This window comes from Crinia signifera, chromosome 1 (genome assembly GCF_055691185.1).
Source record: "Crinia signifera chromosome 1, ASM5569118v1, whole genome shotgun sequence".
In the NCBI taxonomy this organism is placed as follows: domain Eukaryota; kingdom Metazoa; phylum Chordata; class Amphibia; order Anura; family Myobatrachidae; genus Crinia; species Crinia signifera.
The window spans coordinates 253666362-253678847 of record NC_139217.1 but is presented as its reverse complement, the minus strand read 5'-3'; the positions used below and the strand labels follow the sequence as shown (position 1 = coordinate 253678847).

The window sequence follows — 12486 nt, the reverse complement described above, 5'->3', positions numbered from 1 at the left end:
CACAAAATGTAGCACTCTCTATCACTCTCTGTCACTATCTCTCTCTATCTCTCACTATCTATCACTCTATGACACTGCAGCAGCAGCACTGACAGTTATATATATGAAAAATAACCCCTGCACCCCCAAAAAGTTGCTGGGGGTGCACAAAAGGGGGGCAGCAGACACAAAATTTAGCACTCTCTATCACTCTCTGTCACTATCTCTCTATCTCTCACTATCTATCACTCTATGACACTGCAGCAGCAGCACTGACAGGTATATATATATATATATATATATATATATATATATATATATATATATATATATATATATATATATATATATATATAAAAAAAACCTGCGCCCCCAAAAAGTTGCTGATCAGTTAATTTATACTGATCAGCACAAAAGGGGGGGCAGCAGTCAGTTATATAAAAAATATATAGCACAATCTGTCACTATCTCTCTCTATCTATCTCTCTCTATCTCTCTCTATCTCTCTATCTATAACTCTATTACACTGCAGCAGCACAAAATATAGCACTCTCTGTCACTAGGCCTCTCTATCTCTCTCTATCTCTCTCTCTCTCTATCTCTCTATCTAATAACTCGCAGCAGCACAACACAGCACAGGATGTCACAAGAAGAAGCAAGATCCAGGCAGTGATCAGGTAAGTATTTAGCAAGGTTCTGGTCAGTAAATGGCGGCAGCTGGGCACGGTGACCGCACTGCACGCAATTCCAGACCGGAATGGCGTCTGCAGTGCAGTCACCGTTAGTTTAAACCCCCCTTCATGGCTGTGATTGGTCCGTCGGTCCGACGAACCAATCACGGCCTTTGGGGGCGGGCGGGGTGAGGTGGGGTGACACCAGTGTCACCCTTACACCCCGCGGTGATTGGTGCTGTACTTTACAGCACCAATCACCTCCGATCCCGTGTCACCGGCGAACGTTATTCGCCGGTGACACAGAAAACGCTGTGAATGGCTGTTCACACTGAACAGCCAATCACAGCGATCGCCGACGGGGGGGCGGCATCGCAGCCCCCCCTGGGCATGCAGGGACATGTCTGCTGTCAGGGACAGCAGACATCGTCCCTCTGTCACTGCGTCTCTAGACGCAGTGACAGTTTGAAGTCATGACGTATATATACGTCATGTGTCGGGAAGTACTTCCCGGCCATGACGTATATATACGTCAAATGTCGGGAAGGGGTTAAGCAATCATCTAGGTACAGTATGCTATTAATCTTCCCACTCCAGACTTTAGTCCCCTTGAGTTGTGCATTCTGGGTGTCCTTGTCAGTCTCTTGTAACACTGTTACTCTTAACATTGCTCTTCTATAGTACGATCAGTACAACAACATCTGTACAATCTATTCTAATGTGCATGGTAATAATTGTGTTATTTACTTATAGTGCTAATCAATGCATCTGTTATACTTTTTTGTGTTGTGTTGTACTATTGTTTTTGAAACAAAAAAAAAGTTTGTATCTTAACTGCAAAACCATTTAAGATTTCTTCAAATGCTTTTCTTAAATCCACCAAATGTGTAGAAACACTAAGGGGCATCTCTTCCATCATGTCCAATGAGTCTGTGTGTAAATAGACAATTCATTAAACATTCTAAAGAGGACAAGTGAGCGACCAATCAGATTCTAGCTAGCATTTGATGGTTCTATTGATCAATGATAGGTAAGATTTGGTTGGTTGCTATGGGCAACTGCTCTACTTGTTTTTTAGAAGCTTTGATGAATTTCCCCATTACACGTTGACTTACCTTACAGATGTTGGAATGGATGCTAATTACCACAAAGGTCTGTGTTTGCTATGGGAACTGAAAAATTAGATCAGATAATTCCCTTCGCCATGGTTACGTTTTATGTTTTTCATATATCTAATGCCACCCACCAGTGGGGCCAAATGAGGTTGGGTGGTAGACCTGAGGAAACTCTATGGTAAGGGAGTGGGACACTGGGGCAGATTTATTAAGTCTGACGGAGAGATAACTGGAAATAAAGTGGAAGGTGTTAACTCTTTGGCCAATCAGCTGTGTTTTGAAATATGACAGATGGGAGTTGATTGGCTGGAACATTATCTCCTTCTACTTTATCTTCAGTTTATCTCTTCACCAGGTTTAATACATCTGCCCCATTATTGACTGTTGCAGAGCAGCTTTCAGCACTAGCAGATGGCGGAAGAGTTTGCACTTCTAAAAGATACTAGTACTGAATACGAAAAAATTCATTTAGCAATCCATGTAATATTGATTACAATTTGGGATATCTAGACTTGTGCGTTGCAAGGATTCTTAAGGACATACAATTGTAGTCCTGGACCTTTCCCTTCTGACATAGGGGAATGCTATTAGCTTCGAAGGGTGCAAGGTGCAGTTCCAATGCATTTATACGCTGGCAGCTGCACCCAAATTAATAGCTTTCGCACCCTTCGCTGTGCCGAATACACTTACAAATTTGCTTGCAACCCTATGGAGGTGTGATTGCTTTTAGTCAAATTCTGTCTGCCATAAAGTGCGCCTGGTACCGTGATGATTCGCACTTGCGAATCATCTGCATCTAATAGGATTGACCCCATAAAGTGGTGTGTCTGTGTTTCTGTGAATAGTTATGGTGATGAATCCTATAATTAGCACAAAATGCAGATGAGGACAAACCACTGTTACTAACTGCAATGATACAAGATCAATATCCCATGCAGAAATTACCTTAAAGAGTATTACACAAGCACACCAAGTCTTGGTGGCTAGGAGATGCAGTATAACACCTTCTCTGTGTTAGAGGCCAGGGCAAGAGAGGGAAGTTTTCATGTATGAAAGGAGAGGGGGGGGGGGGGGGTGTCGGGGTCATGTTGATGGTCCACTTAATGTTTTCTGGTGCCCACACTGGAATAAGACTGACCAAGTCGGGTGCCGGACAGGATCCCGACAGTCATTTACCCGACGTCGGTATCCCGACTGTTAAAACACCGACAGACGGGTTCCCGATGACCACCGGCTATTCTCCCTCGTGGGGGTCCACGACCCCCACGTGCCCGCAGCGTGGCGAGCGCAGCCAGCCCGCAAGGGGATTTGTTGCGCTCGCCATGCTGAATCCGAGTTCCCGACTGTCTGAACCCTATACCACACCCACCATGTCATAGTATTAATGAGTGCAGAAGAGTCTACTTTCAATTTAACAATTTTAGCATATATTTCCACGTGGGCATTAGGAGGCCTGTTCGTTCTGCATTCTGCAATAGCTCTCTCCAGGTTCAGTATTTTCATTGGGTTAACAGGCAATAACTCTGGTAATTGAGTTGGTCAAAAAGGGGTATTATATGTATTCCTGACAAACACCAAGGAAAAAAGTCCAATGAGTGCTGTGAAAATTGTGATGCTCATGCTCAGGATAAAGTGGTATTTTATGATGACTGTAGCTTCATCAGCGTGCCATTTAATCTTCCAACCCTTTCTTTTCTTTACAGACGTTTTCTTCGTGAAACGTTAAAGATGTCTAACGCTGAGGATTTGAACCGACTAACGGCGTGTTCATTAGTGCTTCTTGGCCACATCTTCTATGTACTAGGAAATCACAGGGTACGTATGCAATGTATTATAAATTGTTCCACTTTCTCCTAATGCCCCATACACACGGTGCAATGCAGGGTCACTTTCTATTCGATTTTGACTTTATAGTGAAAATCAAATCTAAATCGAACAATTTTCAACCGGATTCAATCCTGATTCTCTTCCCGTTCAGTTTATATGGAATAGCAAAATAAGACTGGCAGGCAAGACTATATAGTACAGATCTCTTCTATATAGGCAAAATGGAATGGGTAAATTTGATTGCGATTTTAATAGAAAAGGAATCTCACCGTGTGTACGGGGCTTAAACGGGTTATGTAAAGGTATTGAACATTCTACCGAATGCTTGTCTTCTGCTGTTTACAGTCCAGGTTTTAAGGATATACATGTCCAGATGGTTAAGTTGAAATAGTTTGAGCTACTGATTAATCACATGTACACACTGGGCTATTGGCGGCACCTCCGATATTGTTAACAGGGCAAGTAATATAGCGCATTCACACTAAACGATATAGTTTAACTAGCTGTGCATGCTGTCATTGAGGATATTGTCAGATCGAACTGCTTTCACATGTGAAGGGAGAGGGGGTGGGTGTCCTTAACGATATTGAGCATACACACTAAATGTTTTACAAGGTCCCTTCTGAGCGATATCTTTTCAAGACTCGTCCTAGTGTGTATGGGGCTCAGGTTACTTGTGCTCGAGTATGGATGTCTTCAAAACCCTGCGGCGAAGTTTTAGCAACTGATATACTGTAGAGGGGATGTACCAAACCTTGTGAAGAGAAACAAAGTTGTAACCAATCCCCTTCTAACCACCATTTTGGAAGTTATTTGGAAAATTACTGAAGCTAATTGTTTAGTGCTTTTATCTTTTTTTTCTCTCTTCAGTGTTCTAACCGTACCGCCCCCCGCCCCCCCCCCCCCCCCCCCCCCACCATTGCAGTACATTGCCTTTAAGTTGCATGACTGTTCTACAGCTATCAAAAATACATAGCAGTTATGCATCAATGGGCAGCTGCGCTTTTAAGCAGTTTATGGAAATTCGTTGTGTTTTTGAATATTTTCTTGGAAATTTTTTCTGGTAGCTGCTGGTACTGTGTTTATTCTGTGTCCTTTAACCTCCCTGCCCCACACAAGAACAATTTCCTAGAATCTTAATTAGATTTAGAACACTTTAGGAGATGGTTACAGATGCTGAGGACAAAGATTTTTTTTTTACAGCATTTACCTACAGCGCATGCAATATATCTCATTTGTATAGGTTTTAGTAGGCCTCTGCTTTATTTTTGTGACATGTATGCCTAATCAGTTTCTAGGACTTCCTTTAAGCTCAGATACCTTGTATTGTAATAAATCACAATAAATCTAATGTGTCATCAGGAGAGCAACAATATGGTTGTCCCAGCCATGCAGCTGGCCAGCAAGATCCCAGATATGTCTGTACAGCTGTGGTCCTCTGCTCTACTTCGAGGTAAGTTCCTGTCTGCATTTCCTTGATAATAGTGCACTTTATCTGACACCATAATAATGCTAGAGGCTTTTATTAGTCTAGTCAGTTTGTAAACACTCTATTCCCGAATGGCTCGAAGGATGGCTTTACAACACACTTGTCTTTTTAAACTTTTAATATTTTTAAATATAACTTTATTTTTATTTTTATCTGTTTAGAACACTAGGCCACAGTATTGGTATTCAAAAATGGCACAAGTGCTAAAGACATGGAAGGAAATAACACAAGTAGAAATACAGAGCCCTTCAAATAATTAGCATAAATTGAATTATTGTTAATCCTGTATAGTGGACATAAATTCACATTTGCAGTATACAAAACTATGTATTATAAACACTTTAAAAAATAAAAAAATCCATGCAGCTCGCCTAAAACACTATACAGTTTGTAAAGCAGCTTAAATGGTAACATTATGTGGCAGTTGTTTGCCCAACTTATATTATTATATTGGGTACTACAACTTATTCCGGATGACAGCTTTGTAAATAAACTGAAACGTAGAAGGCTACCAAAGAAAGAGTTAAGGTGCCCATACACACTGCGAGAATCGCATGCGTTATGGGCTAGATTGCTTCGCATGGCATGCGTTTTGCATGCAATTTGCGTGCGATGCAATCCGAAATCAGTACAAAAAGTATGTGCAGCGGAACGCACACTGCTATCACAGCGTGTATGGGCACCATTACTCTTATTAAGTCCATAAATGCTTCTACCTCTACTTCGTGTATATAATTACTTTCTATACATTTGTATCACTCCATTTTGTCATTACAGTATCTCTTGTGATATTGGATTTTTTGTTTTATTTTTGCTATACAGATTTAAATAAAGCATGTGGAAATACAATTGATGCCCACGAGGCAGCACAGATGCATCAAAATTTCTCCCAGCAGCTGCTACAAGATCACATAGAGGCCTGCAGTCTTCCTGAACACAATCTCACAACGGTTAGTGTTGATATTATCCAGTCATTCATAAAGAACTTAGAAGTATAATGTAAACTAACTTTTGTATATCGAGACTATTTGGGTCTGCCCAAAGACAAAAAGGTAACAAGGCAGTCTGGGTTGTTCAGGTTGCAGTAGGACTAGAAAATGTGGGGTAGATTTATTAAGCTTGGTGAAGTGATAAAATGTTTTTTTTTTTTTATCACTGGCCAATCAGCTCCTACCTGTCAGTTTTCAAACCAAGCCTGTAACTTCACAGGTAGGAGCTGATTGGCCGGTGATAAAAAAGGGTGCCGGACGGGTCCCGACAGACAGGCATTCACCCAACGTCGGTATCCCGACTGTCAAAACAGGCCATCAGCTATTTTCCCTCGTGGGGGTCCACGACCCCCATAGAGGGAGAATAGAGTAGGTGGCTCGCATAGCGAGCCACCGTGCCCGCAAGGGGCTTAGTTGCGCTCACCATGCTGTCTGGGTCCGGCCAGTCGGGATAATGACTGTCGGGATCCTGACTATCGGACCCCTATACTACACCCGATAAAAAATTTTATATATATATTTATTTATTTATTTTATCACTTCACCAAGCTTAAAAAATCTGCCCGTGTTTCAAAAACATTTATTTAAAAAAAAAAAAGTTCAACACAGAACGATTGTTTGGCCAATTAAGGGTCCTGGGGTAAATGAGGAAATAGTTAATTGTCTTGCAGACTTTGGCCCGTATTCAATGCAGCCAGCGAGGGGGTTAAACAGCGGGGATTGCAGAAATCCAGCGATCCTTGCTCTTCAACCCCCTCGCCTTCCGCTCACCCTATTTTAGGTTCCGGAGAAATCCTCGCTGACACAGGACAGGGAGGATTCCGATTCCCCCTAGCTCCAAAAACAGAGCAAGGGGGAATCGCCGTATGCGGAGGGTCAGTTGAATACTGACCAAGCGGTGACAGCGAGCAGCCAGTACTGCTCGCTGTCACCACTCGCCCCTGGCATTGAATATATACCCCTTTGGCTATCCTACTTCTTTTTGATGTTTAGGCTGAAGACATATGCACAGTTTAATCCAGAAAGTCCTGGGACAGGAGGGACCATCATGTGCTGGATGCATATAATGGGGTCACTGTATTAATGAGCAGAGATGTATTAGGAATGTCGGACAGAAACCTAATATAATCAGATTTTCAAAATTTTAAGTTTAACAGAACTATTCTGATTTTTCCTATACAGTACAGCAAAATATATTTTGCCTGTGTTTTCTTTCACCTCAATCCAAAAGCAGCAGATTTTTATTTTCATGCAATATAGTAATGGATTGTTGGGTTTTAACTGATAAATGCCTAGTCTCTGCACCTGTAGTAACATATTTACAACCTGTCATGGGATTTTTTTTTCCAACAGGGGTTGTGAGGTATGAGGCCAGGTTTGAAACTCACTGGTTTATTCTGTATATCTCCATTGTTCTTTTTTTGAGTGTACAGTATATGTAGGAACCTCATTAGTGGGTGAAGTGATTTATAAAAAAAATAATAATAATAATAATTGGTGATGGGTGTTTATTTATGCACTTTCACACCTTCATTAACCTTGTGTGTTCCTTTTGCAGTGGACAGATGGGTCGCCACCTGTACAGTTTCAAGCTCAGAACGGACCCACCACCAGCTTGGCTAGCCTTTTGTGAAGACTAAGCTCTTGTTTAAAACCTAATAGACTCATCCAGCGCTTGCTGAACAGGATCCTCCTCTCCAACCAGAACTGCGGAGGGTCTGCGACTGCAATGGAATGCACAATGCAGTTCATATCAATTCTACAGATGAAGGGACCATGTTCCAGACATGCAAACAATACGCAGAACAGAAAATCAATTTCGAAGGTCCTCCTTTCAGAGACTCCATATTTTGGAGACTGACCTACATGCTGCAAAATTCTGACACTCCTGTCTGATACTGGCTCCCCCGGCAAGTGCATGGTGCGTGGCTAAGGTCATACCTTCCCTACAGCACGATAAGGGGGTTAAAATTATTTTGGAACTGATTTTTGTGCTATATTTAATAACTGCCTTCAACTTTGTTTCCCTCTACTGAATAGATTTAACAGAGAAGGGCATTTTTTTAGATTTTATATCCATAAATATATATATATATGAAAAACTTAAGTTTATCAATGTTTTAAACTTTTCTGTGCACAAAAATATTGTTTTGTTGGGGTAGGGGGTTATTCGTTCCCTCTTTCATTCTCCCTTTTGGATAAATTATATTTTCAGGGGAATGGTTTTGATATTTGATAATAGTTTTGTAGCAAGCATCACACAGCAGTTTTGCTAGAGCAAACAGGCTGCCAAAGGATTAGCCATTAAATCATGAGTAACTTAAAGAGTAAAGGACATTGGGCAAGTTAAACTGATTAAGGCCTGTTTTTTTTTTAATAAAAACTATCAGGAATTATTTTAAACTTTTTTTTCATACATATACCTGTAAGTATTGTCACATGATGACTTGTGAACTTCTGATGCCCCTATGTTCTCTATACTATTAAGTAATTGTAAATTATTATCATGGTTTCCATGCTCGCAACCGCCAGAATAGCAACTATCCTTAAAATTGCCACATATGTACATCGATGTTGTATCACTCAGGCAAGTACTCTTGTGTGTCACAAGGTTAGAAATTAAAAATCACTTTCCCCTCCCCCACCTTTCTTTAAATTCCCCTATCTGTATATTAATTGGCAGCAGAAGTGTTGCCAATGGTTTATAAGTTGTTTTTTTTTTGTTTTTTTTTTATTTAAAAAGTTATGGTTCTTTGCTCAATAGATATTAAAGCTCAAACTATTTTTCAGAGTTGTGAACAGTGCCTCTATTTTGTTGCAGGGATTTGAGGGTGTGTACAGTTAAAGTCTCTACAGACAACAATATTTGCTTTTCTAAAAAAAAAAAAATGTTGCCATTGAATGCCATGTTACATGCCAATCATGACTATAGTAGCATTTGAAGAAAATATTGTTCCCACTCGCAGAAGAGACAATGATTACTCTGGCATTTAGCCAGCTGTCATGGTCAGTCACTGCGATCATAAAAACTAAAATACTAAGGGGTCAATCTAATAACTTGCGACTTTGTTTTCATATAATTGCATACATTAACACAAATGTGCACTCTCGAATTCTTCCAATACAAAATGAAATGCCTGTTTGTGGTAACCTTAAATCAAGATTTTCTCTACCATCTCTTACCCTCAGTGACTGAAAATAAAAATGTAGTAGTTGGATTGCAAAATTAATTTGCAATGTGAATTTTGATGACAAAACGGCAGCTTGCACCTAATTGAACTGACCTCTAACAATAATATCCTGTAGCCAAGTAACCATAGACTGAGGGAACTAAGAAGAGAACTTTTAACCCTCACTGCTGAAGATTTCTCATCTTCATCCTAAGCTTAATTTTTTCAAAGGTCACATTCCAACATTGGTGTCTGTAGTTCTTTATGCAGTACCCTCCTAATACCCATGCACATTATACCTTTTTTTGTTGTTGTAAAGAATAGGAATGTGATTATATCTTTCTGTGTAGCAAATAAGAGGTATCCAAAAATGGGCTTGAGGTATTTTGGGTTAATGGAAATTGGGAGAAGGTGAACTAATAAACATTTTGGCGGCTAGTGTGTAAGTAAGTGTACATGAGTAAGCATAGGCTGCTGATGGTGATCTGGTGCTATGTCTTTGAATGCAGCACAGGAACTCGCAATGTCAGAAGGAGGCTTTTTTTTTTTCCAGACACTTCGGGCAAATCACGGGTAATAGACTCAAACCGGGGCTATCGAATTAGCCCGGAGAAGCCTTTCCTGTCTCAGGCAGTTCACGTGAAGCAAGATCACAAAAAGTGAATAGTTGGCTGCATTGGGTGAAAACACATAGGTCTCACAAAATGTGATGTTTAATGTTCTAGCGCAGCAGTTCGCAACCTTTTTTCTCTACTGTACACCTTGATTAGGCTTTTCATTTACGAGTACCGCCTTCTCTCAATTTGAAATATCAACAGAACTTATGAGTGTAGTAGAAGTAAGCGCTATGCTTTTCCTTATGCAGATACTAATATTAAGGATTAGCAGAGGAGTAGTGCAGGGTCAGGAATCGGGATCCTCTGTGTCTTTCTGCTGACTGTACAGTCTCCGGGGGTTCCCGCTAATGTCTGTAGCATTTATTGACTGTTTCCTCCACTTGTGTCAGCGCGGGGCCAGTGATAGTTAATGGCTGAGGGAAAAATGTGTATTGCTAGTTGGGAAAAAGCCTGAGGAGACGCTGCAGGAAGAACCGGGAGTGATGCAACGTGGTTCGTCTACATGACTAATTGAAACTCCTTCCGCCAACGGGAGACTACTTCTTCTTCCACCATTACCAATGTTATTATTTAAGTACCCTCAACCGGTCTGCAGTGTACACCCAGGGGGGGTATGAGTTCCCCAGGTTGAAAATCACTGTTCTAGATAAACTCCGGACATACCTATTCAATGCTGCCATTTTTTTATGGTTTTTCCGCCAATGCAGGTTTGACTTTGTTTAAAGTCAAATCTGCATCCGCAGAATATGGAGAAACTGACACATTTTCAACTAAAATGCAGCTCAGCGAGTAATTCATGGATTTGCATGTTTTCTGACCGCTGATTTTTCAGTTAATCAAAAAAGCAGCACTTGGATTGAATAGGTTGAAAAGTGCAGATTTTCTGACTGTTGGAAAAAGTGTCTGCAATCTTTTGTTGGATGATGATCAAAATATAAAGTAATATAAATAGACATAAACCAGTCTTATCAAGTACATTTAACGCCGTTAACCTGCTGCATCCACACACTTTTTCTATTGGTCAAACCCATGCTGTAGCTCAGCTGTCTCAACAGCTCAGATTATTTTCTTTATTGATGCATAAAGGGTTCCCTGAAGTACAAATTTGACTTTAGAGAAAAGAAAGAAGCCACAGTACTAGCTAGGTGTGGGTACTGAGGTTGGCCTAGCACTGCAGTCTGGGCTGTTGCATTTTCCTGAAGGAAGATGAAATAATTTTTATCACGCCTCTTTCTTCTGGGACTTTCCTGCTAAATTTCTAGAACCTATTTGTGGTGATGTTGATTTGTTGTTGCACCTTCTGGCACCCAATCTTCATTGATATTAAAGAAAACCATTAACATGTCTGAGTATGGATTTGCTGTGACATGCTTTCTTCATAGTTGGTGATGATGTTTTCCAGTGCATGGACTTGTTTTATTTAAAGAAGATTTAAAGATTCTGACTATTTTAGTATAATTTGTGGAGGATTGCAGCATTTTACTTTAGAGCAGGGGTCCTCAAACTATTTTGCTCTGGGACCCCATCAGACAATAAAAAATAATGACAGGACCCCAGCAAGTTACTGCAGAAGGTCATCACATCACATGTGTAGTCAGCAGACAGCACATACATGGCAGCATTGTGGAGGCACAAAATGATGGGAGGAGTCCAAAATAACAGACAATTCAACAGATTTTTCAGACTCCCTTGAATCACTGACTGAGATAATCAGCCTGATGGTCAGCAATATGGAGTCGTGACCCCATGCTGAGAAGTCGGGACCCGCAGTTTGAGAACCGCTGCTTTAGAGAGCAGCTGATGGTAACCGTATTGTAGATGCCTGACTGTTTTGTCTAATACTGTGTATCTTTTACGTTTGTATCCCATTTTGTGTCCGTTAACTGCTACATTCACAGGTGGAAGTCTGTCCCAAGTTGGACCAGCACTCACAGGGCATGTCTGACATGGGGCAGACTTGATAGAAATGCTGCCTAGGTGCATACTTTCTAAATCTAGGATGTAGTCATAATTACTGGAATTTAGTTATGTTGATATTGAAATGTTTTCTTTAAACATTGGCATCTGCAGAAGGTCCACATGTCTAAATTCTGCATGGGCTGGCAGCAGAGTGTTAGGCACTAGGTAGAGGGCTGGAGGTTCGGGATATATTCACTGCCAAAAGCACCATGGATCCAACAAATTTATTTACTGACAGACCTGGAAGACACTACAGGAGCCACAACACCAGGTAAGTCACCATTAGACCACTAGGTACATTTTGACATTCTAACCATGTTGACAATTCAGCGTCAACAAGATGAATGTTTGTGGTCAATGTCTAAATGTTTACACATTTTGAGACCATATCATACTAAATCAGTGGTTCTCAAATTCTGTCCTCAGGACCCCCACTCGGTTCACATTTTCCAGGTCACCCGACAGGTGCACTCATTACTCACTGGCACATTTTAAAAGATCCACTGGTGGAGCTAATTATTTCACTTAATTCTGTAAGGAGAGAGGCAAAACATGCACTGTGTGGGGTCCCGAGGACCGACTTTGAGAACCTGTGCACTAAAAAAATCTCTCTCAAGGTATCCTATTGACCTCTATTTAATAGTTCTCCAAGGTCCGTCCCATCGCCAAC

At 40.9% G+C, this 12486-nt stretch overlaps 1 protein-coding gene across 2 annotated transcripts in view; it reads left to right on the top strand.

Annotated features, from left to right (window-relative positions):
- The window catches only part of MAU2 (MAU2 sister chromatid cohesion factor), a 52246-nt gene extending 43385 nt beyond the window's left edge, over positions 1 to 8861 (top strand). For both annotated transcript variants that reach the window (XM_083180273.1, XM_083180266.1), the window contains 4 exons: positions 3469 to 3580; positions 4955 to 5045; positions 5904 to 6031; positions 7629 to 8861. In XM_083180273.1, the coding sequence (XP_083036399.1) occupies positions 3469 to 3580; positions 4955 to 5045; positions 5904 to 6031; positions 7629 to 7703 (406 nt within the window). In that variant the 3' untranslated portion in view covers positions 7704 to 8861. The remainder of the gene's footprint in view (positions 1 to 3468; positions 3581 to 4954; positions 5046 to 5903; positions 6032 to 7628) is intronic.
- The last annotated feature ends 3625 nt before the right edge of the window (positions 8862 to 12486 follow it).